Source organism: Gymnoscopelus braueri (genome assembly GCF_963280865.1).
Source record: "Gymnoscopelus braueri genome assembly, chromosome: 22".
Classification (NCBI taxonomy): Eukaryota; Metazoa; Chordata; class Actinopteri; order Myctophiformes; family Myctophidae; genus Gymnoscopelus; species Gymnoscopelus braueri.
Window position 1 is genome coordinate 10464427 of NC_137624.1, and position 25001 is coordinate 10489427.

At 40.8% G+C, this 25001-nt stretch overlaps 2 protein-coding genes across 4 annotated transcripts in view; both read left to right on the forward strand.

Annotated features, from left to right (window-relative positions):
* The window catches only part of klf4 (Kruppel like factor 4), a 109860-nt gene extending 85956 nt beyond the window's left edge, over nt 1-23904 (forward strand). Inside the window, exons 1-5 of one of the 3 annotated variants that reach the window (XM_080420090.1) lie at nt 14877-15244; nt 15376-15493; nt 17298-18174; nt 20413-20580; nt 21540-23904. In XM_080420090.1, coding sequence (XP_080276216.1) covers nt 15240-15244; nt 15376-15493; nt 17298-18174; nt 20413-20580; nt 21540-21715 — 1344 coding nt within the window. In that variant the 5' untranslated portion in view covers nt 14877-15239 and the 3' untranslated portion in view covers nt 21716-23904. Of the gene's footprint in view, nt 1-14876; nt 15245-15375; nt 15494-17297; nt 18175-20412; nt 20581-21539 lie in introns of those variants that run through there. The other 2 variants (XM_080420089.1, XM_080420091.1) reach the window with 2 other exon arrangements.
* Nucleotides 1-25001, forward strand: part of add1 (adducin 1 (alpha)) — a 232615-nt gene that overhangs the window by 181181 nt on the left and 26433 nt on the right. The gene's annotated exons all lie outside the window — the stretch shown is intronic.

A 25001-nucleotide genomic window follows, 5' to 3' on the forward strand; every position in this document is an offset into this window, starting at 1 on the left:
CTAGACATCAGAAACCCTTCTGATGTCTAGATGAAGACCTGGCATATTGTTCAACACCAGTAATTAATCTGATCCTCTATTTACTGTTTGGTCTGCTTCATTGGCGTCATATCTTGAGGAAGCCTAACGTGTTTCCCCTTAATGCCTTTCTTCTCTGTGTTGTTTTCTGGCTCCTATTTAGTTGCATTCAGATTATCACTCCAGTGTCTTGACAAATTTAACCGGGTGCACAGAAAAGACAGTTCCAACATGTGCCTTCCATTTCTATTGCTTTTCTATTTTCTTAGCTGGTATGGGATGGAGAATACTTCTCTTTTCATAAACACCTTGTCGGTTCCTCAGCCAATGATAACATCACATTTTATAACATTTATTTTGTGTGTGTATGGATGGATGGATGGATGTTCACTCTGCTGTTTTCTTGTTTCATTTTGTTTGGGGGGTATTTGTCACTGTACATTTGCATGTAAGTGAAATTTGTCCTCTTCACCTAACCCATCCCAACTATTAGGAGTTGTGGGGAAGCTCCATTAATACGCCGTCGGCACCCAGGGAGCAAACCTCTTAGTTACACCAACATATGTTCATATTGGATATACAGTATATACTGTAGATACGTTTTTTTCCATTTGGCCAAGTGCTGGACCCTGAAGCCTGTCCGGCAGAAGTCCCTGGATGGGTGCTACACCAGAAAGTAACGTGGCAGTGTACTAAACATCAACCGCAACGACCGCGTTACCAGCCAGCATCTCTACGGGGGAGTTACCGAGAGTGAGTGAGAAGATAGCAGCCAGGAAAATAAGTATGGCCGGTCAATGCCACAGACACCGGGAGTTCCCACACAGCAAACTGGTGCTGTGGGAGCCAACACACTGGCATCGATCATGAGGGCGTCATATGTGGACGGAAAGTACTGGCGGGCTAGCCAGATGTATGGAGGAGGATCAAGATGACTGGAAATGCCACTGGAGGTCTCACACGAGGAAGATCTGGAGAATAGACCCTCACCACACTCGGACACGCACAGCCAACAGCCAGCCAGTATAGTGTGGCTTCGACTGCACTGTGATTTGTTTGTCATCATTCAATATTGGACAGGGAGGCCATGCCTTTATTACAGTCTATATATCTTGTTTTGTTTTTTTGTTTTTTACAAATATGTCGGAGTCCTGTAAAAAATCTAATTAAAAACAAAAAACAAACTATTAAGAAGAGTGAAAAGTGATTTACTTCAACTGATGGCCAAAACTTAATCATAGCCATGTTTTTGTTCTGCGTATGCATATTTATGTGGAAAGTTTTGCCAGTTAAATAATATTATAATAGTACTATCAAGGTTTTCTGTGTTTGATTACAGTACTGTAGTTTACAAGCAATAGCTTGAATAGTCATTAATTGCTGGTGAAATGAGTTTAGTTCCTTCAAAGCCCCCTATTGATCACAGTTGGTATGAAATCAAAAGTCTCTGATGTCTGTTCAAAAACGTCCACAAATGAAGAGGTTTTTTTCCCCCGCTGATGTGGCAAAATTCCCATCAGGGTTATAAAGACGTCCATGTGAACCTACTAATTTAACTTTCTAACAGCCTGCTGCGTTCGTTTCACACACATTAAATCCATGTGTCTAATGAAGAGCCTGTGTGTGTGTGTGTGTGTGTGTGTGTGTGTGTGTGTGTGTGTGTGCGTGTGCGTGTGCGTGTGTGCATGGGGGGGGGGCGGTAAGAACACAAACCTTTAAGGAACTATATTCAACCTTTGTGACACTTTGGTGGGCGGTTGGACAGAATACTCATCATTGAAGTGCCGAACATAAAATTTGATATGAAAAGCATGGTATTGAAAATAAAAATTAATTGATACTTAAAGTGGATCCATTAACGAGAATTTGAAGAAATGCTCAGGTTTCATGAGCTTTTTTTTACGTGGTTAAAAAATGTCACTGAGCCAGCTCTCATATTGTCACCGTTGGGTGGAAACCATGTATGTCCAAAAAAGTTCATTTTTTATTGTTTTAAATATAGTGAAAATAGCTGATTTACAAGCTCACAAGGCGTCGCATCGCGATGCGTTGTGAGCTTGTAGATCTGCTATTTTCACTGCTTTTGTGCGACACTCTTGTATGATGAAGTAGGGCATTCATTTACAAAAAACACAAGTTGAAATATGGATATATAGTATATATGAATGTATGTATAGAATAGTGTGTGTGTGTGTGTGTGTGTGTGTGTGTGTGTGTGTGTGTGTGTGTGTGTGTGTGTGTGTGTGTGTGTGTGTGTGTGTGTGTGTGTGTGTGTGTGTGTGTGTGTGTGTGTGTGTGTGTGTGTGTGTGTGGGGTGTGTGTGTGTGTGTGAGAGCAGAAGGAGGGGGGTTGTTACCAGTTCCTGAGCTGGTGGCCCATCTGGTTTTGGTTATGCAGTCCCCCCACACCCCCCCCCCCTCTCCTCAATTAAACTCAGCATGATGTCAATAAAATGTCAGACTGGAGAAGCCATCATTTAAATTAGGCCTGTCGTGTATTGTTCTTTCTTTAACATTCCAGCTGGGCTAATCAATTTGAAATGATTTGTAGTTTGATTAAGGTTACCACAATATGCCATTTGTGATTTCATTTGGTCACTTGGCCTTGAAAACGTCCTCCTGATGATGATACCGTGTCTAAATGAAGCACAAATGCATTGAGAGAGAGAGAGACAATGTATGTACTGTAAGTACAGTACCATATGTACAATATGTAAGGGCTACACAGTTTTTCGTCGCTGTCGGATTGAAACCGTCCAAAACCGTTCCGTTTTTGTTATTAAAAAATAAATTAAAAAACACGTTAAGAAACGTGTTGCATCGTGATGCGTTGTAAGCTTGTAGATCTGCCATGTTCAGTCCTTTTGTGTGACATGTATGATGACATTTATTTACCATTCATTTACGGGGAAAAAACAAACAGAGAAGAGAAAGGAGATTTTTCCCAGACAGCGACAATATACTGTATATTCTGTAAATACAGTATATACACACTATATATAACAATGTCTCAACTGAACTCCTAATCCTTGTTCTGTGACAATATTTTCCATGCCTTTTCTTGTGGTCCTTCACTTTTCATGGCGTTCCTTTTTTTCCCCACACTTCACCTTTTGTCGTTCTCTTTTTCCATCAAGACATAATGGTCCAAGGTTCAACTTCATACCGGAGCAGAGCTTATACAAACTGTGGTGACATTTCGATTCCTCCTGGCTCATTAAATGACTGATTTATTAGGAGTTCCCTTGTCTGAGTTAAGGGAGTTTCTCAACAGGGTAGAAACCATGGATCATCCAGAAAAACCTCAACGTGTTGATGTTTGGGATTATTATTGTCATCTTACATCTCTGGATGGTTGCACGGAATCCAGGCACGTTTCCAGACATTTGAGTTCAGGCCTGAAAAACGGTCGATCCCCCAGTAAAAGGTCACACATTCTGCACCACTCCCAGTGGGAAAACAGAGAGCCCACACCTTCCCAGGAACGCACGCCCGGTACCCAGAAATCTGACAACAATTACCACGTGCATTTCAGCCAATTATAATGCCAAACTCTATATGTTGGACCTCAACTCAATGTTCTTCAGTCTGGAGTTCGTCATGACAGGGTGAAGAACGATGTATTGGTCATTCACCGCTCGAGAACCAACGGTATTTGAATCACAAATCCCGAAAAACTGTAGTGATGCTCAATATCCACTACCAAATCACCATATTGATTGATTGATTGACTGATTGATTGAATACTTCATTAGTCAGAAATGTAAACAGCACGTGGTACATTAAGACGTTAAAGCTAAAAGCATAAGTCGTGCGGACTTGTTTCCATTGTGTGCCTATGTATTCAATGAATCTACATAGCATAACAAAATTAACACAATAAACACTATAATGTACAAAAGAGAAAATTACATTTACATTTACCACATTACTTGTGGTCTCCTGATAGATGTTTTTTCAGGCCAATTGTCTAAAATGAACATTCACACCTCAAATATCAAAAGTCCTACTGTATACAGCATCCAAATCAAGTGTGCAGCCTTGAGTTGCCAGAAAAAAAGATTTAACCAGCTAAACCCTAGTGTCCCTATTCCAGGGGGCAAACATTGACTATGAATTGAATACCAAGGACCTCATTGGACCGCAAGGACTTTCATGAACGGACCTTTTAGACAAAGTATTTTAAATGTAACTGTGCTGTTTTACATTTTTGCCTAATACAATATTCAATCAATCAAACAAAACATTTAGAAAGAAAATAGCAGATCTAGCAGCTCGCAACGCATTGCAGCGGCTATTTCCGCGGAAGATATTTAGTGTAGAGTGAAAACTAGTATAGCGTCCTGGGGGACTCTGGTCAAGTATCCAGAGTTTAAGTGGTTAAAATACATTTAGGCTACATTTCTATAGCAAGCGACCACAGAAACTCTCATACAGCATCTCATATTTCAGTGTGCTTCAAAAGCACAGTGGGATAAAAATGAAAATGTAATTGCTGTGGTCTAAAGGCATACTTGAGCATGGAGAGGGATAGGTGACCTATTAGCTGCCTCTGAATATATGCCAGCATGCTCTGGAAGGCTTCACAAAGTTGGTGATCGCAATAATTGCTCATGCAGTTTGGGATCTGATTTCTGGGACTGTTAAAAACTTTAGTGTTCGTTTGTTTCACCAGTAACCTTTCTAACACCGTAGGTGTAGCCTGGGAGTCATATTAGAGCTGTATTTGACACTTTTAATGAAGGCTTGAGGTTTATAGTATAATCGTGACTGTATATAATATACTGTACTGTGCGTGTGCGTGTGCGTGTGCGTGTGCGTGTGCGCATGCGTGCGTGCCTGCCTGCCTGCCTGCCTGCCTGCGTGCGTGCGTGCGTGCGTGCGTGCGTGCGTGCGTGCGTGCGTGTGTGTGTGTGTGCGTACGTACGTATATATATATATATATATACACACATATACATATATACGCACGCACGCACGCACGCACGCGCGCACACACACACACACACACACACACACACACACACACACACACAAGCTTATTTGAATGTTATCTTTAACATTACACCATTTTCTGTTACAGCATTGCCCACACATGTTGGTTTAAGACTGAACACATATTAGTCAAACATTCAAAAGACAATATTCAATTAAAAAATGCAATCATGTAATGATGAGAATCACTCATCACAATCAAACCTGATCTCAACTCTTGTTTTTACTGTTTTATTGCTTTTAATACTTCTTATTTACTTGTCTTAGTTTTTTCCTAAGAACGTTTTTTTTTCTCCCCCCGGCCACCACACACATGTAAAGTGACTTTGTTACTTATAAAAGCGCTGTATAAATTCCAGGTATTATTTAATTAAAAAATAAACGAAAAATCAAATCATAATAATGGATTGTGGGTTGATGGTTAATATTGTCCACCACATTGCACAGGAACATAAATGTTCTCAGATACACAGGGCTGAAAGAGGCCCTTCTACCCCCAAAAACCTCAAGAATGTTCTGAGCTGAAAGACTCACTTATTCACACAGAACCTGTCCTTGTAGTCCATGGTGCAATACCATCTCATTTACCCGAACACCAACTCACTCATGTATCTGCATGTACACTCATGCATGCGCAGTGCACACACACTCAAACACACGCACGCGCGCACGCACATCGCACACATACGCTCACGTACACACGCACACCAAATATAATGTTAAATGCAGACAAAGATTAACCTGTTACTGCAAGAAGTACATTTGCAAGAGCACATGATGCGACAAACAGACTTAACCACATGAACCCTAGAGTCCCTATTCTTCTTCTGGGCATGTCATAATAGGTGAACATTTGGCAAAAATTGGAAAACATTTGGTGAAAGTAGCAGATTTACAAGCTCACAAGAGCAGGCGGTAGAGTGGGCCTGTAACTAGAAGGATGCTAGGTGGATAGAGAGTGACCTGTAACTAGAAGGATGCTAGGTGGTTAGAGCAGTGTATATCAACCTTTTTTGTGCCAAGGCACACCTGGCATAGCCAAAAGATCCCAGGGCACACCTAGATATACGGTATATATATATATATAATTATATGTATATATATATATACACACACACACACACTAGGGGTGTGCCGATACACTAATTTCATGAAACAATACGATACGATATTGGCACACAACTTCGATACGATACGCATTTTTTTATTATGAAATCATATGGGGGAGAAAAAAAGCAAATGCAAACAAATATTTCTGTTTTTGCATTATTCAGACATGCAAACTTGTAGCTTTTCAGCTTCCACTAGCCGTTTTGAATCCAAATAGGGCAATAGTGTGACACCTGACCCGAAAAAAAACAGTTGTCACCCTTTTCACCTCGGGGCTGTTTGCACGCCTGATTATTATTATTGTAAAAAAAAAAAAGTTTTTTTTTTTTCTTTTTTTCAAAATGATATTTTTTCAAACCTTCTTCAAACGGCGCGGCACACCTCAGCAGTAGCCCCGGCCCAAAATTGGGACGTTTGCCAGGGTTGATATACACTGGGTTAGAGAATGACCTGTAACTAGAAGGATGCTAGGTGGATAGAGAGTGATCTGTAACTAGAAGGATGCTACGTGGATAGAGAGTGACCTGTAACTACAAAGATGCTAGGTTGCAGGCTTGCACTGCCTGTAGTCCATGAGCCAGAGCCCCAAAATTGAGCAATTATTATCGAAAGAGTGGGCAAAACCAAACCTATATTAAATTGTTCAGAGGGTCAATACGAGTAAATAAATGTATGATAACCTCACCACAGGAGCAGCTTTTTCATGGTTATCACACATTTTGTAATTTTCCCCATACGTACATGACAGGTGAAAAAATGACAACATTTTAAAAAGAGTTATCATAATGAAACTTCCTGAGTTGATTACTTACATGAAGACAATGATTTATCGTATTACAAGTTTTCTGAAATTGTATATTTAAATATGCAAATTAGGCATTTAGTCCATGAGCCAGAGCCCCAAAATTGAGCCAGATATTGAATATTCCCTTGTTAAAAACCTTTGACTCCAACATCTTAACAAAATGAAATAAGTATGTTGACTCTGGCTTTGTCCAATGTTGATTCTGGAAAGTTATGCAAATTTGGGCATATTTTCTAATGCCTAATTTGCATATTTAAATATACAATTTCAGAAAACTTGTAATACGATAAATCATTGTCTTCATGTAAGTAATCAACTCAGGAAGTTTCATTATGATAACTCTTTTTAAAATTTTGTCATTTTTTGACCTGTCATGTACGTATGGGGAAAATTACAAAATGTGTGATAACCATGAAAAAGCTGCTCCTGTGGTGAGGTTATCATACATTTATTTACTCGTATTGACCCTCTGAACAATTTAATATAGGTTTGGTTTTGCCCACTCTTTCGATAATAATTGCTCAATTTTGGGGCTCTGGCTCATGGACTACTGGGGGAAAGAATGATTGAAAAAAACTGAAAAGTGACTCTCCCCCCCTCCTTCAGAAATACCCTTCAGTTAACCTTGAGCAAGCCAGTTAAGTCCCAGTGGCTGTAGGAAAGCTTCACAATACACATAATTTCTGAACGTTACAGTATATCGATGCTATCGGGCAGAAGCCTCATATCTCCATATTTAAACTTTTTGTGTTTTTGGACATATGAGGTAAGAGGTTTCCACCCAACAATGACGATATACTGTAAATAAACTGTCAATGGTGGTACAGTTACTGAACAGTTGTACACAATAATCCATGACTCAAAGTTGGACTATTATCAACTAATCTAACTACAGTATGGTTTGTTTAGCTGCCATCCCGAGTTCCTCATAATGTATGTTTTTTTTCTTCTTTTTTTTTCTTCTTTTTTTTCCTGAGATGCATTGTGTTTTTGTTTTGTTTCTTATCATTTGAATGTTTCTTGCCGTTTTTATGTCTGTTGTATGTGAGTTCTCTCTGTGAAAAGTGCTATACAAATAAAATGTATACTTACTATTTACTAACCAGCTGAGCTCATGGGAAGCCCCTGATTCTCCCCCTGTCAGACAGACCGAGAGACATGTTTTCTTCCTCTCTGCCCGGCAAAGAAATAGCTTATAGCCATCCAGACCTGGACCTTTTTCTTTTTAGAGGCTTCTAATCCTGGCGGGGCCCGGCGCTGACGTCACGGGGCCCTCCCCTCCCCTTCCCTCCCTCCGCCCCCTTCGTCTGCTGATGTACCGTACCCACGCTCTCATTTCCTCCACGACTCACGAACGCCAATCTCCACCATCTGCTCTGTTTGTTTGGCTCCCGACATCCGAGCAGCTGATTGAAACAGCCTGCCTTCGTCTGAGGCTCTCACTCACTGGCCGGTATGCCCTCTCAGACCGTAGAGGGTTAAAGTTATGAGAGGGATCGCCGCGCGCACGTGTGTGTGTGTGTGTGTGTGTGTGTGTGTGTGTGTGTGTGTGTGTGCGTGTGTGTGTGTGTGTGTGTGTGTGTGTGTGTGTGTGTGGCTATACTTGTGAGGCCCAATTGTCCTCACAAGTATAGTATGTAGTATTAGAGAAATCATCATTGTGCTGGTCGACTTTTAGCCTTTTTAGGCTTACAATTAGGAAAAGATTCAGGATGAGGTTAGGGTTAGACATTTAGAGGTTAGGGTTTAGGGTTGGAGTTATGCATGATTTATACTTGGTTCGCGCACCGGCGTCACTCACCGAAAATACCTTATCTATAAGCTCACAACGGGTCACAGCGTGACGTGTTGTGAGCATGTAGATCCGCTATTTTCGGCTTTAGGGTCAGTGTTAAAAAGTGCAAAAATTATTCATTCATCATTCATAAAATTGCCATACCGAAATGTTGAGGTCCGCACAAGTATAGTAGCACTGTGTGTGTGTGTGTGTGTGTGTGTGTGTGTGTGTGTGTGTGTGTGTGTGTGTGTCTGTGTGTGTCTGTGTCTGTCTCTGTCTCTGTCTCCGTGCGCGTGCCCTGTTTCCTCCCCCCTTCGCTCTCCCCCACTTCCCCTGTTGTATTCCTCTGACTCGGCTCCCTGCCGGCCGGCTCTGTCATGTGACCAGGAAGTGTGGCTCCCATCCATTTCCCCTCCTGACAGAGGGGAAACATTGTAACAGAGTGGGCCGGCACTGGGCTCTGTTACGTTGCCGGTTAAAAATAACTGGCATATTTAAGGCTGCTGAGGAATCCCAGCACAGGCAGAGGCTGGACAGCCTGCAAACCGGCAGGAGCTCTCTCTCTCTCTCTCTCTCACTCTCACTCTCTCTCTCTCCCCTCCCACACAATTTGCTTTCCTCTCCTTTCTCTCTTTACGCTTTCTCTCTCCACTTCCTCCTCTCCTTGACTTTCACCTTCCATAATCTCCTTTGCTCCAGCTCCCCACCCTTTTACTGAACCCGGGAACCCAAGCTCCGAACCGTATACCGTACTTATGCAAAGCGCAGCAGCAGCGGTGGTCAGCCGCATCCCTGCCCCGGCTGTGAGGTGCTTGGCTGGGGTTCTGTAAACAAACGGCCCCCTCACACACGTCACATATTGCATACCCAGCACCACACAGCGGAGCTTTCAGACCGGGCTCCTCCTGCTGTTGTTGTTGTTGTTGTTATGGTTTGCCAACAACGGTACAGTAGCTGTCAGGAAAAAAAAACAAGCTCGGAATTGTTTTGTTGTGAAGGGAGCAATAACCAATCTCTGCCACCGTGGGGCTTTAGGCGTGCGGTGCAGCGTTCTGCGTGGTTTCACAAGGCATTGTTTGTTGGTGGATGTCTGCTCCAAGGTGACACATGTAATGAACTGTGGTTTCTTCTATGTGGTCTAAACAGGGTTTGATTTGCTGGGGGGTGGGGGGGGGGGGGGAGTTGAAGGGGGTGAAAACCTATGCCTCTGCTTTTGATATCCCCCCTCTGGTAATTCATTTTAATGGCTGATCTACAAGCTCACAATGTATTTCACATTGCGACTAGATGTGAGTTTGTAGATCGGCTATTTTTGCTACTTGTCAACAAAGTATATCGTCTCTGTCGGGTGGAAACGGCAGAAATGTCCAAAACTGTTACTTTTCAGGATTCAAATTCAAAAATGGCAAAAGTAGCAGATCTAGAAGCTCAAAACGCGTCGCTTCATGCCGCGTTTCAAGCTTACAGATCTGGTACTTTTGATGCTTTTGTGTGATCAAGTAGGACATTCATTTACGAAAAAACACAAAAAGAAAAAAAATGGTGATAGGATATAGAGCCGAAATAGTTACGAAAATGTACCCCCCTCCGTCCCTCTGTTTTTTTTTTTTCGTTTTACAAATCGAACACTGGGTGGATGCCTGCACTAAGGTGACAGATGTAGGCTAATGAACTGTGGTTTCTTCGGTGTGGTAACAGATTATGCTGAGCTGAGCTGAAACGCTGGCCCTGGGGTTCATCGTGCATTTCAGAGTAAGTGCTGATTCAGGATCAGGTTTGGCTTTTTAATTATAACGAATCAAGATTAATCAAATGGGTCTGTCATCTTACTGTAGGTCATTACTCCCATTCTGAGAGGATGTGTAAATATGAGCTCAGGTAGTACTGTATGTTGGCTCGCTAAAAAGGTCTGTAGATCTTACTATAATGTCTTGTAATTGGTCCTCACGGATGCTCATTTTAAGACGGTACAATTTCTGTCTGCTTGGGTCGGGGTCTCAGAGGAGGGCTGTGGACAGTTCAGAAACCTGCCTACCAGTGACATCATTGGTAGGCATGCAGGTTTTGGTCATTTCAAACAAGATTTCAAACTTTGTTCGATTCTTTTTATTAATGCAAGAACAATAGCTTTTATTTCAGCCTGCTAACTTCCCAAGAACAGACGATGACATTGGTAGGCAGGTTTCTGTGCTGTCCATATCCCACCAATGAGACACAGTAGACAGAACGCCCTATACAGTATTTGTAGCTTTAACGTGTTCAACATTGTTTGTTTCACTGGTGTATAACTGACCTCTCCATGACCCTTCTATGTAATTATCTCACTTTATCTGAAATGTTGTTTTAGGTACGAATAAAATAAAATAAAAGGTTACATTACTAAATAAAATAAAATCCCATTCAGGGGTTAAACTACTGCTGCACAATTGAGGAAATGTTTATGATTGAAGCATTTGTGTTATTGCAAACAATTATTGGAGTTCAATCTTACTTGGGTGAAAAAACGGTCATGACAAATATAATTGCATTAGAACTAATCTGGGGGCTTTTGTAGTTGAGGGGAGTGAAGTACCGCATTAAGAATAAATAAATAAATAACTCCACTCAACTTTCAAGAGTTAAGGAAAGAATGAAAGCTATTTTTTAATTACTGAACAGCATCTGGAAGAGAGCATAGAAAACCTCAATATCTGGAGTTATGATCCACTGGTGCTCATGTTCACTTGGATGTCTTCCAGAGGGACTAGACTGCCAGTCACAAGTATGATAAAAACACTCACACTTGATTGAGTTTGAGTTATTTGTCTGTTTGTCTTGAACTGATAATATGAGTAGAGAGTATTGGTCTGCATCAATTTTATTGTTATTTACACTTGAGTACTTTTGAAAGCTTTCAAAATAAAAGAAGCGGAAACAGACGATCTACAAGCTCCCTCTGTGCAGTGTGTCACATCAACGCAACGTTTGACAATGTTTCGTTTTTGAAACATTTTCAAAATCTGAAGATTTTTTTTGTTTTTAATATATTTTCTAATTTGAAAAAAGGAGTCTTTTGGAAGACGTTCTGCAGTTTTTGACAAATTTGACGTACCTCTAATGACATGTCCAAAACAGTGACGCCAGGTTGAAAGTGCTGGATCACTGGTTCTTTTTTTCCTCTTTCTAATAATAGGAAATACTCTTATAGCAACTGTTGTGAAAACACAAGTGGTTTAATCACAGGGAAACTTCATTGAGGCGGCCAGCAACAACACCTGAGCTCACCTGTACGAGACAAAGTGGAGGCGTTGCTTCAGCCTGGTTATGTCAAACTGCTGTGATAGGACAAGCATAACATGACAACATGTGTGACCAAATTGGGGAGTTAATTGGGGAGAATATGACACTTCTTAAGTATCGACAGTATTCACATGACCGTCCCTGTTGATACAATAACATTACCTCAGTCTTTCCACTTCCGATTCTCTCACTTATGTCACCAGTGTCTTTAGCACGCGGACAGGACAATATTTCCCTCTGATAATGGGAATTGTGTTATAACTTGAAATTATTCATTGTTGGTGGGATAATCGAAACTCTCTCACATTCTGCAGCCCTTTAAGTTCCAGTTCAGATAAGTGAAGCGTTAGAATCAAGTTCCATTCTCGGTTGCGAGTTACTATACCCACCATGACTTCATTGTGACATTGTGACAGGAGGGCACACAATGGTGTCATCATCTTTCCCTTCTCTTTATCTCCTCACCATCTTTCTCTCCGTTTCTCTCCTCTCTGTCCTTCTCACAACGCAAGCCACCTCAGTCGTGAAAGTGAATCCTTTCTTTTCAGACTCATTTACAAAGCCATTATCCTGCATCATAAAGAATATGGCTATTATCTTTGTGCTCCTGCCTGTTGCAGGAAGCAGCCTTTTAAAGACAACAGGTGAGTGAAAACACTGTGACACTGAAACCATCATTTCTTTCCATGCAGTCACAGTGGTTCAAAATGGTCGTATGTTGTCCATAGAGGGTTTATTGGTAACAAATGTCATGTTTAACTCTGAGAGTGCTCACGTGTAACCAAATTGTTTTAAATTAACACTGGGGATTTTGTGTGCACATCTGTTTAGTGTCGATATTTGTGGTGGCAGTTTGGAGCAATTTTATTTGGTACTTTTTAACAGACCTGTCCTATCTGTGTTTCCTTCAGTGGTGTGTATATTTCTTACCAGTTTTGTTTGCCTTCTAAAGAGGACCACGCAATCACGCAGTAGAATAGCCTGCTGATAACGAAAGTGCGATTGTGGAGATGACAGGTGCAGCTATTTAAATGTGTCCTGTTGAAGCCAAAGAGAGGCCGTTTATTGACATGCCTAACAGACAAGATCCTGATGCAGCAGGAACAACAGCAAGCGCTTTGTTTGCTCTCATACAAGAACTCAACCTCTAATTATGCCAGATAGTTTTATGTTAGCTTGCAGAGCTCTGAGCAAACACTGCACTAAACCCACATCATAAGCATACAACGAGAGCTGATCAAACAATTCTGAACTTTTAGGATTTGTAAAATGCAGGGCTCGTTTTTGTTCCCATATACAGGATCAAGCTAGGCCTACACTATGAAAATCTTCTTTTTTTTTCATAAAAAGCTGACTTTTCCTAGGCCTGGGAAGTCTGTCAGTATAGCTTATTGTTTATATGGAGATACATTTGGCCTACTTGGTGTAAGGTAGCCTACTCTAGTTAAAGCAACTGCTCATAAACTGCTCCCACAGGCCTGCAGAAGCCAGAGTAGTTAGGCCCTACGGTTTGCATTTAGATTATGTTTTGCATATTTGCAGCGCTAACTGTGTACCAAAACTATTATCTTTCCGTACTATTGTCATGACAATTACATGTCTAGCAAACATTCTGCATTAGGCTACCTGTGTGTATAAAAAGCAGGCCATATCACTATTCTACTATTAGCTATACCAACCAAAGCGTCCCTATTCTGGGGGCATCGATCGCCAAAAATAGCCAATCTTCAAGCTCACAACTAGATCGGCTATTTTTGGTGTAGATGGAAAAAAGTGGTCCAAGTAGTTACAACTCAGGTCTGTTTTACTAAGAATATAGGGTTTAAGTAATATGATTCTAATCAGACTTACAAGGTAAAACCTGCCTACAGTACTCATGATAAGTCAGTGGTTCTCAACGTGAACCCCCAGGGGTAATATGTGTGGGGGGGTTAAGCACCATATAAAAAGTTGCAAAATAGGCAATCTACAAGCTCAACTATTTTGTGAGCTTTTTAGTTTTTTGACTTCTTCTTATTCTTTTTGCCTATGACATACACAAAATAGAGACACCAGGTTGAAAATAGTCACTACAATTTCACCGGCTAGAAGGCAGTCCAATGAGAGAAAAAAGATCGACTATTCAGATCATAGGTTTCACTCCACCTACAGTAGAAAAGTCTGTACTAAATCTTATTAACAACTAAGCTTCTCTTATTATGGGGGACCCCCATATCTTTTTAAAACGAGGAGGAGGTCCTCTTAAATAATACCTCTATCAATTTGGGGGCCCTTGAAATGAAAATGCTTTAGACCCACTGAATGAAGCAACTTCAGAGCTTGAAGCTGCTCTCAACCCACTAAGACCGGGACATTTGGAGATATCTTTGGCTATTCAAAAATAACAGATATACAAGCTTGCAAGCTTGTAGGTCTGCTATTTTTTTTTTTATCTACTGATTATAGAAACATACGTTTTTCAATAAACTGTTGGGATTTAGAAGGCATGTTGTAGAATCGGCCTTAGGTCTTTAAGGGTTAAGAGAGCCATTGACCTTTCATACATAAAGTAGTAAAGAGTTGGTTTTATTTAAATCCCACACAATCTATATAGTGTGGAATGACATAAATAAAGCAGCAGTAACAGGCACTGTTGCTATGATGAACACAAACAAACGTCTCTCTCTCACTCTCTCTCTCTCTCTCTCTCTCTCTCTCTCTCTCTCTCTCTCTCTCTCTCTCTCTCTCTCTCTCTCTCTCCCCCCGCCCCGCCTCCCCGGGTCTCCCTCCCTCCCTCCCTCCCTCGTGCGTGTTGTTCCTGTAGTGCTCGACGTTGCCGGGCAACGAGGGCGTGTCCTAAACGACAATGATTTAAGGGATAGCCGTCTCACGCGGGCTCGTCAGGCTCAGTCTCGTTCCCTTCGTGACCAGGGAATCCCCGCGTGTCGCCTCTCTCTCCCTCTCCCTCTCTCTCTCTCTCTGTCTGTCTCTCTCTCTCTCCTGATGGAGCCGGCGCGCCCATCACCACCACCATGATCAGCGCGACCATGACTTAATAATGGATCAAAAATATGATCGGATAACGATTATTAATGCAGGATACAACCCATGCACATAGTAGCCTGGTTGCCTATTTCTTCTCGGGGAACAACATTCATTCCAAAGGACTTAAAGCCCAGCAGATTCTCATTGATGAGGTGTGGATCTTTTAAAAAACTTGGACTAAAACAGTTATTATTTTTTTTAATATTTTTTGTAGGCTTTTTGATTCTCATTGATGAGGTGTGGATCTTTTAAAAACTTTTGTAGGCTTTTTGAATTTTGTTGTGCTGCTTGCTTTCTTGGGGTATTGCCTACAATAAGGATTACATTTTTTGAAATTTTTATATTTTTTAATTTATTTTTATTTCCAGGCAACCACCACCCAATGACTTGGAGATGGCTTTAAGTGGAACACTTCTCCCGTCCATATCTACATTTGCCATGAGCGGTCCGACCATCAAGAGTAAATCTATGGGACCTGCCAATTTAGTGAGTACATCTATGGGCTGTTTTTATTATCAAACATTTCATCTAACTGTCCAATAAGCAGCATAATCTCATATTTACCAAGCAAATCCCTTTAGCGTATAGCCTACTATACTTTAAATTCCCTTTGGTTATTAATTTAATAAGGCCTATATTATATTGCTTTTATGTTATTGGCATTTGGCACAGAGTCTGCGTCGCTGTATTGGGGCGTAGCACCAGCAGCACTCCAGCGTTGCCAGGGTTTGCGAGAGAAACAAGCAACCAGGTCTATGAAAACAAACCCAAAAGAAGCAAATTAGGCCACATGAGCACTTTTAAACCTATATATGCGTCGGCTATTTGAAAATAGCAGATCTACAAGCTCACAACGTGTCGCATGAGCTTGTTGATCTGCTATTTTCAAATACTCTTACAATAAACATTCTTCTAACAACACAAATGCTCCCTGCTGCACATTTTCATAAAAATATTAGAGAACCTCTGGGTTTAAATAATAATGACACATTTAGGAAGCAAGCCTAAAATAAGCAAGTACATTTAAGAAACAAGCCCCCCCAAAAAAACAACCAATATTTACAAGCAACTTACCAGAAAAACAAGCCCAAAGTCGCTTATGATAAGCGGACATGGCAACACTGGACCTGTCCTAGGCTATACTGTACATTTATTTTGAGCACTTGGAGACTGAATGAATGATAAACCCACATGGACTGTTAGTGTTTCTGTTAGTGTTACTGTTAGTGTTACTGTTAGGTCTTGCATGACCCCAAAAAAACATTTCAAATGCTTTTGGAATTTATTGAACGACAGCAGACTTGAGACTTGTTTATTATTCTCTCATGTGTCCACTACACAAGTCTTTGCACATTAACAAATACAAAATGTGGAATAGCTTAATCTTTTTTTTTGTTGTTGCATTTATAACACAAATCTTCTCTTGTGGGGGTCCCTAGCTGGCACAAAATCCTTTCAGATGGTGGTCCACGGCCAAATATACAGTGTATCAATGTGGGTGTCCTTGACATGAAAATGTTTGAGAGCCATTGCTCCACGCCACTGCACACTACAAAGTGTGAATACGAATGATCAGTGGGCAGTAGCTGTCTCAAACTGTGACTTATAAATGTCACAATATCAGATTTTCACCATATTTTACTTACAGGCACTGACTGTGCTTCTCTCTGAAATGCCCTAAAACAAAATTGTCAACCGATTGTATATCTAAAACGAGCACTATGACAGCTAGAGGTTTACTGCAATATGAATTCATTTCGTGTGGGCAAATGTTTTAGGGTAGTGTCTTAAGTTTTATGTTCCTTCTGTAGTCCTTCTGTAGCCTATATGATTACTTCAATAGTGTATTCCAGCGGTTCTCAAAGTGGGGTCCATGGACCCTCCAGGGATCCTTCATGGGGTTCCAAATGGACCCTTGAAGGACTGTAACTCTTAAGAGTGTACAAATGGAACCAAATGGACCCTTACGGGTCCATTTGGTTCCATTTTGTACACTCTCAGAGTTATGGAAGTGTTTTAAATTGAAAAGGTTTAAGAACCACTGGTGTATTCAGGTAGCCTACATTATGTATGTTTATGTTTATTAAAGGATCCCCATTAGAGACACATGAAATGAGTCTCTAGTCTTCCTGGGGTCCTGAACAAAGCAAATACAATACAAATGTACAACTAAAAAAAGTTAAATAAAACCAAAAAATAAACAATAATAATGAATACAAAAAGACAAATTAACATTGTAAAATCAAATCATTACTGAAGCATTATTAAAGTCCATGTGTGTTTCCTCTAGAGATGGAAGGAGGAGCTGTGCCATCTTAAGAGGCCCTGCATGTCAACCGGGAGCAGCTGCTCGGACCCAGACCTCGCCACTACCGTGACCACCACCACCACCACCAGCAGCAGCAGCCCTGGCATGCAGGCCAAGAAAGACTCGGAGCAAGACCTGGACCTGCTGGACTACGACTTCATTCTGTCCAACTCCATGCTGCAACAGCAGCAGCAGCAACAACAACAGCAACAAGAGGCTGCCATGGCCTGCAGCTCATCCCAGGCCCTGTCTCCATCCCCCGGCTATCCCTCATCCTACGCCCTCCCGTCCCCGCAGGGGAGCGAGCTGCTCTACACCATCCCGGACATCAACGACGTCTCTCCGTCCGGCGGCTTCGTGGCGGAGCTCATGAGGCCCGAGCTGGACCCCGCGTACCTCCACGCCACCAGCCTCCAGGGCAAGTTTGTGGTCAAAACGACTCTGGACGTGGGCGATTACAGCCAAGGCGTGCACGTGAGCAAAGCCTGTGTGAGCGCCGCCTCGGAGCCCGGTTCGTCCGCGTCGCTCCCGTTCGCGTGCCACAGGATAAAGCAGGAGAGCCCCGGCGACTGCAGCATCTCGCAGCCCATGGACCTCCACCTGAGCCCTCAAGCCCGAGGGGGCCAGCAGAGGCCGGGCCACCTGGAGCCCCACGGCTTCCCCGGGGGAGGGGGGCGTCCCATGGCCGGCGGGAGACTGTCGTCGTCCTCCTCCCTGTCCCCGGACCACTCTGTGGGCAGAGAGCACCAGGTGCTCGGACACTCACACCAGCAGCTCTCTCTGGCTCCCCAGGGCTTCCACCACAGCTCCCCTCAGGGCTACTCCCCCTTCCCACAGGCACCCTCCATGCAGTACCAAGGTCAGTGCATTTATTGACGGGCCAGGCTGCTCATTGTGCTGTTGTTCTCTAGGCTATTAAATAATAATGATAATATCTCATGTAGAAATCCATTCAAGTGAAACCTCTCTCTCTCTCATATGTCTGTATAGACGTATACATTCTAACAGAACAGACTGTACAGTACACTGTAAACAGATTAAATAAATAAATACCGTACCATATTTATTTTGTATTCATCCACTCGTTAAAATCTATAATTAAATGTACATATTTACATCTTTACATCTGTCAGGTGTGTACATCAATCTGTCTCCAGGCTCAATCACTTTCATCTTTCTGTACTAACATTTAGAGAATAGATAATCTGGTTTGTAGTTGATATTCACATGATTACGATAGATGTTTATTTGCCACTTTTATTCGAATTGTAAACTGTCTAATGAAAAACGATCTTCAGTTCTTATAAACCATTTTACAGAGCTGGATTTAAAATGAAACCGTAAACCATTTTCATATTAAATAAATAGACCTGAATTTAAAATGAAATCATGGAAGGGATGAAGCCATTCTTAACCAATACATGTTTCCTATAAGAAAACGAAGATGTCAACAAAATGACAGAGGGAACCTTATATGAATTTACTAGTGATTACATTATAACAAAGAACAGTGTGTGGGGGGGGGTTCTTCCTAACTGGCAGGCACCAAAGTGGGGGGGGGAATCTCTAAGCAGGAAGCTCCTTGGTGCTATCAAGTAGTGCACAGTAAAAATAAAAGGCATCTTAAAGGTGAGGAATACATGCATAACACCAGGCAGCATGTTAAGGACTAGAGTACTTCCTCTGGCACAATGCTCTCTCTATTTACATAATACAGTATGTATATAAATTATATATTTTATTTTATATATATATATATATATATATATATATATAGGGAGTGTCAATGACATTTAACCACTTAAGCTCTATATTATTTGTCATACAACAAATAGCTAAATTAGACTATGTAAGCACACAACAGCATTGTGATGCGTTGTTGATTGAATACTTTATAGACAGAAATGTAAACAAGGTACAGTCAGACAGTTAGGCGTGTGAGCTTGTAGATTAGCTATTTTCGCTATTTCTGAAAACGTTCAACAATTGCATTGTGCAAATTGTGATGATTGATGGTGATGATTCATTACTATTTTAGTGTCATGCCACCTAGTGGCCAATCCCTCATGGGATTATATGACACCTTTTCAACCATAATGACAATATTACAAAGTACATTTTTGGTCATACAACATAGATGGCATTAACAACAGAACAAAACAAAACATAGGGTACATATCTCCTACTGGCTGTACAAGGCTCTTTTCCTCAGGTCCCAGGCTTTCTCCATGTAGTTTGCCAGTTTAAATGTCTCTTTTTCAAACAAACAGCTAATAAGTTGTGAGTCATTAATATCCGATATATCAGCATAATTAATATTGTTAAACAGCTCTCCTCCGACCCTCCAATAAAAAGGACAATGCAAAATAAAGTGATATTCGTTATCTATTTCATTAAGATCAGGCATTTGACAGATTCAATCTTCTTCATCCAACCCAAAATTGGATGAATTGACATTTAGAACACTTTAGCCGATCTACAAGCTCTGATCTGAGCTTGTATTTCACTATTTTAATATATATTTGTAAGTTTTGGTTCCAAGAGTCCTAGAAATGTTGTGGAGTCAAAAGTACAATATTTCCATTTGAAATGTAGTGGGGTGAAAGACAAAAGTACAAATTAGTTATTTTAATATCAGTGCATTGTGATGATGATGATTTATTATTATTTTAGTGTCATGCCATCTACTTTTTTAAGTAAATTATTTGATAAATAAACAATTGTTACAGGTATCGCTGGTCATATACAAAGTGAGTGAAAGTCATGTGCTTCACTCAAGTAAATGTACTTACTGTAGTTACTGTCCACTAATTGGGGTGGGTTTTAACCACTAATTAAAACCCACTGTGCGATATAAACAATAACACAGACACAATTCAAACAAGAAAGCTTGCACTCAGAAGAGCTCTTCCAACAATACAACTGTCAAGATTTATACCTACTGTACGGTATATGACATTTTCTTCTTGTCAGGACAGCCTAATGATCATCCCCTCCAAAGCTAATGAAAATTCACTCATCTGTTCTTAGGTAAATGGCTGCACTTACAGTAGTTACTGTCCACCACTGACCATGATGTTTCTAACTTTCTCCTCAGAGCTCATGATCTCCAGTGGAGACTGCTTGCCAGAGGAACCAAAGCCTAAACGTGGCAGGCGCTCGTGGCCCAGGAAGAGGATCGCCTCACACACATGTGACTACGTAGGGTGTGGGAAAACCTACACCAAGAGCTCCCACCTCAAAGCACATCATCGCACACACACAGGTTGGTAGGAAACCCTGTATCTCCATGTGTCAACTTTTATGTTGTTGTTTTTTTTGTAAATTAATGCCCTACTTCATCATACAAGAGTGTCGCACAAGTAATGCAAATAGCAGTTGTGAGCTTGTAGATCGGCTATTTTCACTGATATATTAATGGGCCATCCACACAAGCAGTATATCTATAACTATAAGGATAGTGTTTCAAAAATCGTTCTACCTCAATTGGACTGCAAAGTCCACACCACAACTATGATGATGACATTGTTGAACAATAATAGTTATAGTTATAGTGCTTGGTATGGATGACCCACTATTATACTTACAGTATGCTGTGATAAGCAACACATGCAAAGGCATCAGTGGTATGATGAATAGCGAAATAATAATAATATTAATCTAAAAGCTCACAACGCATCACTTTGTGATGCAATGTGAGCTTGTAGAACTGATATTCTTTGAACATTCTTCACCAGTTTTTAAGATTTCTGACTATAATGACATGCGCAAAATAGGGAGCAGAGTGAAAGTGGTTACTTAATAGTGACTAATGTTTGATATTTGACAATTTATAACAAGCATAGAGTAAAATCTTCAATGTTCATTTAACAAACCTACAAACATTTGGGTAAATGTTTTGAACAGCATTTTGACCATGGGGCTTATGAACTGAACATGAAAAACGGCTGTGTGTGTGTGTGTGTGTGTGTGTGTGTGTGTGCGTGTGCGTGTGCGTGTGTGTGCACGTGCATGGCGGGGTATGTGTGATGAACACATTGTTACTGATTCCTCGCCTAATACAAACCACAACCTGATTGAGTTACCTTCTATAAACTGTCTGCTGGACACGGAGAAACCTCGCAGTTGTATTGATGTGGTGACAGTTTGTTAACCTCAGGGCCAAACACTAACTGACTGTCTGTCTGTGTGTGTGTGTGTGTGCGCGTGTGTCCTCAATCACAGGAGAGAAGCCTTATTGCTGCGACTGGGAGGGCTGCGGCTGGAAATTCGCCCGCTCAGACGAGCTCACGCGCCACTACAGGAAGCACACGGGCCACCGGCCCTTCCAGTGTGCGAAATGCGACCGAGCCTTTTCGAGGTCAGATCATCTCGCTCTTCACATGAAGAGGCATCTATGACACTGGTTCTCAAGCGTTTTCACATGTCAAGGACCCCCGAATTGATGTGAATTTGACCGCGGACCGCCGTCTGAAACGATTTTGTGTCAGGGACCCCCATAAGAGAAGATTTGTCAACATTTGTCGACACATTTTGAGAATAACCCATCTACAACGCGTACAAGCTCACAATACATCACAATGTGACGCATTGTGAGCTTGTAGATCGGCTATTTTCGAATAGCCAAAAAATTTAAGTATTTCAACTGTTCCTCATTTTGCTGGGGAACCCCTGGAACCTCCTCAAGGACCCCCCGGGGGTCCCCGGACCCCTACTTTGAGAACCAGCGATCTACGAGACTGGATTGGACCAAACTGGACTGCCATGGATGCTCAAGCCAAAAAAATGAAAAGAAAGTAAAGAGGTATCCAAACCCTGAACAAACTTGTGACTTAAATACTTTTTAAACCATCTTTTGCCTTCAAGCTGTTCGTCAAGACAAGCTGTGTTGTTCGCGGCAATAAGGACCTTTTTCTACACAAAAGAATCTTTGTCTTATAGACTGATCCTGCTCTTCAGTATTTGGGCAGGTGATTCGACGAGACCCTCTCAGTCGTGTGTGGGACACCTTTTTTGAGGGACCAAAACTGGAAATTTGTCTTATTTAAAAGTGACAAAACTTGGAGGACCAGGTGCCAACGGATGACGTATGACTGGAAAATGTATTATTGTCAGGGAAACCAGGAACAAACAGACAGACAACTCCCAGAGGCCTTTTATTAAGTACTCAACCCCAGTTTTATACTTGAGTCAAAGTATAGATTCTCCTGGTCAAATATTACTCAAATTTGTACTTGAGTTACAGTACTCGAGCACTTGCTTTTAAAAATGCTTAAGTATTACAAAGTCTAAATTCCAAAATAACATCTTCTTTTTAATATCAGTGCATTGCTGTATAAAGCCATATACCCCACCAAAAAATCTAAGATTTTAAAGAAATAGTCAGAAAATATAAATAATTGTGAAAATAGTAGATCTACAAGCTTACAACAAAATGCAACGCATTCTACGAATAGCTTGTAGATCGGCTATCTTCACTGTACTTGAAATACGGTTAAATGGTTAATTCATAATGTACTTTTTCCCTTCCTAGGGGAGGGGAGTCAAAATTACAATATTTCTCTTTGAAATGTAGTAGAGTGAAATAGTATCCAAAAATGCAAATACTCGAGTAAAGTACAGATACTGTAATGTACTGTAAAGTACTTAAGTACAGTACTTAAGTAAATGTCCTTCGTTAACTGTCCACCCACTGCCTTTTGTAAACAACATTCCATTAGTGTCTGTTTGTCAGCAACTACACACTGTTTAAACATACTGTATTAAAAACATCATAATATCTATATTTATACACACTTCACCTGTAAACCCATTAATTTTCAGGTACAAATTTAATTTATATGTTACAGGATGATGGTGCTCAGTGACTAAAGAAGTATTGTAAGAAAAGGTACCAAAGATCAATTAGGAAAAAACAACACACAAAATGGATTAAGATATCGTTACTGTCGGGCGGAAACCTTGTATTTCCATGTTTTCGTAAATGAACGCCCAACTACCCTAGTTCGTTTTAGCGTTTTACCACTACTTCAGCAGCCCCAGGACAACTTCTTTCATTTTTGGCCAGGCGTTTGGTGCCCCCCAGAGGTTGGTGCCCAGGGCTGCAGCCGCTAAGCCCCAGGCTGACCCTATTCCATCATACAAGAGTGTCTCACAAAAGTAGTGAAAATAGCCGATCTACAAGCTCAGAGCTATTTTAAAATGTTTTAAAAAATAATAATTAAAAAAGGAACGGTTTTGGACATTCAAGGTTTCCACCCGACAACAACGATATGAAATATGAAAAGTGCCATATGGTTGTCTGCGCGTTTCTTGGTGACCTCTCTTATACAATCTGACATGAAATCAGGTGAACATTTCGCTCCTCAGTGGTGAAGGCAATCTTCAATGCACTGCAATCGCAAAGTGCAATAATTTATGAGATATTCATATCTTTTAATAAATGAGTAACTCTGAACAAAGTTTTTTTTGTTTATAGCCAAATATTGTAATATAATCTCAAGTTTTGTACATTTGTAAATAAAAAACACTTTAATGTTTTGTATTTTACATACTTTACAATACAATGAAATAAAACATTTGAAATGAAATGCAATGATTGCTATGTTGTATTTTCTTTCAAGACATATCAACCCACAATATGTAGTAGCCTATGTTAGTATGTGGTTTCAAAATTCTGATGCAATGGTCTTCTTGCACAATATACAAAATGACTCCTTGAGTTTTTACACCACGTTGGCAATTCAGTTAAGTTGAGTCAAGTTTCCTGATCATATTTATTCCCCAAATTAATTATTATATTCAGAACTGTATATGTAAGATCATGCCCAACTAGTTGATAGAGTGTTCTATTGATAATCTAAGCTTTTCGAAATTGTTGCCATCATTCCTCCAAATATTCTGTAAATATTGAATAAAACCAGACTACGTCCTCAAGAAGAATAAAGTTAATGCTGCACTATAATGTGACTTTCCTCTTTTACCCTGGATTTGAACCCAGTTTCCTGCGCAGACGTTACCCATTTTTTACCATTGAGCAAATAGAGCCTTGCCTTGCTTGCTCAGGGGATAAATTGAATCTTGACCATCAGGCCAGAATTCGTGTCAGATCCTGTGTCCAGGTGAGACATGACCTTTGACATGATCTAAATGTCTCAATAGAATAGAAGGGAGACAAAATTCAACCGCCCCAATTGTATTGTAAGTTATATTATATTGTATTAACATACTCAGATTGGACAAAATTACATTATATTCATAAAAAGAAAAGTTAAATAGACTCTGCCCGCAACAGTGTCCAGGGACCAGTCCAGATTATTATCCAGATGCACTCCCATGTACATAGGTGTGTACCCTCTCAATAGCTGTCCCTTGGATGTTGTCTGGCTGAAAAGCGAGCTTAGACCTAAGAAAGTTCACCACCATCTACTTGGTCTTGAAGGTGTTTAGTAGTCACTCCAGTCACAGAAGGCCTTTGTCAGGTCCCGATACTCCCTCTTATCATCAGAATATTTCTGAATAAAACAGGATTCAGAGTTGTACTTGAAGTCAGACGTTTACGGTTAATATAGTATCAAAATCAGTTTAACCATGTGAACTCTATTTTATACTTCGGCTATTACAAAATAGCCAATCTACATCAGCTATGTTTGAAAAAAAATTTGGAAAATTTAGATTTATTTTTTG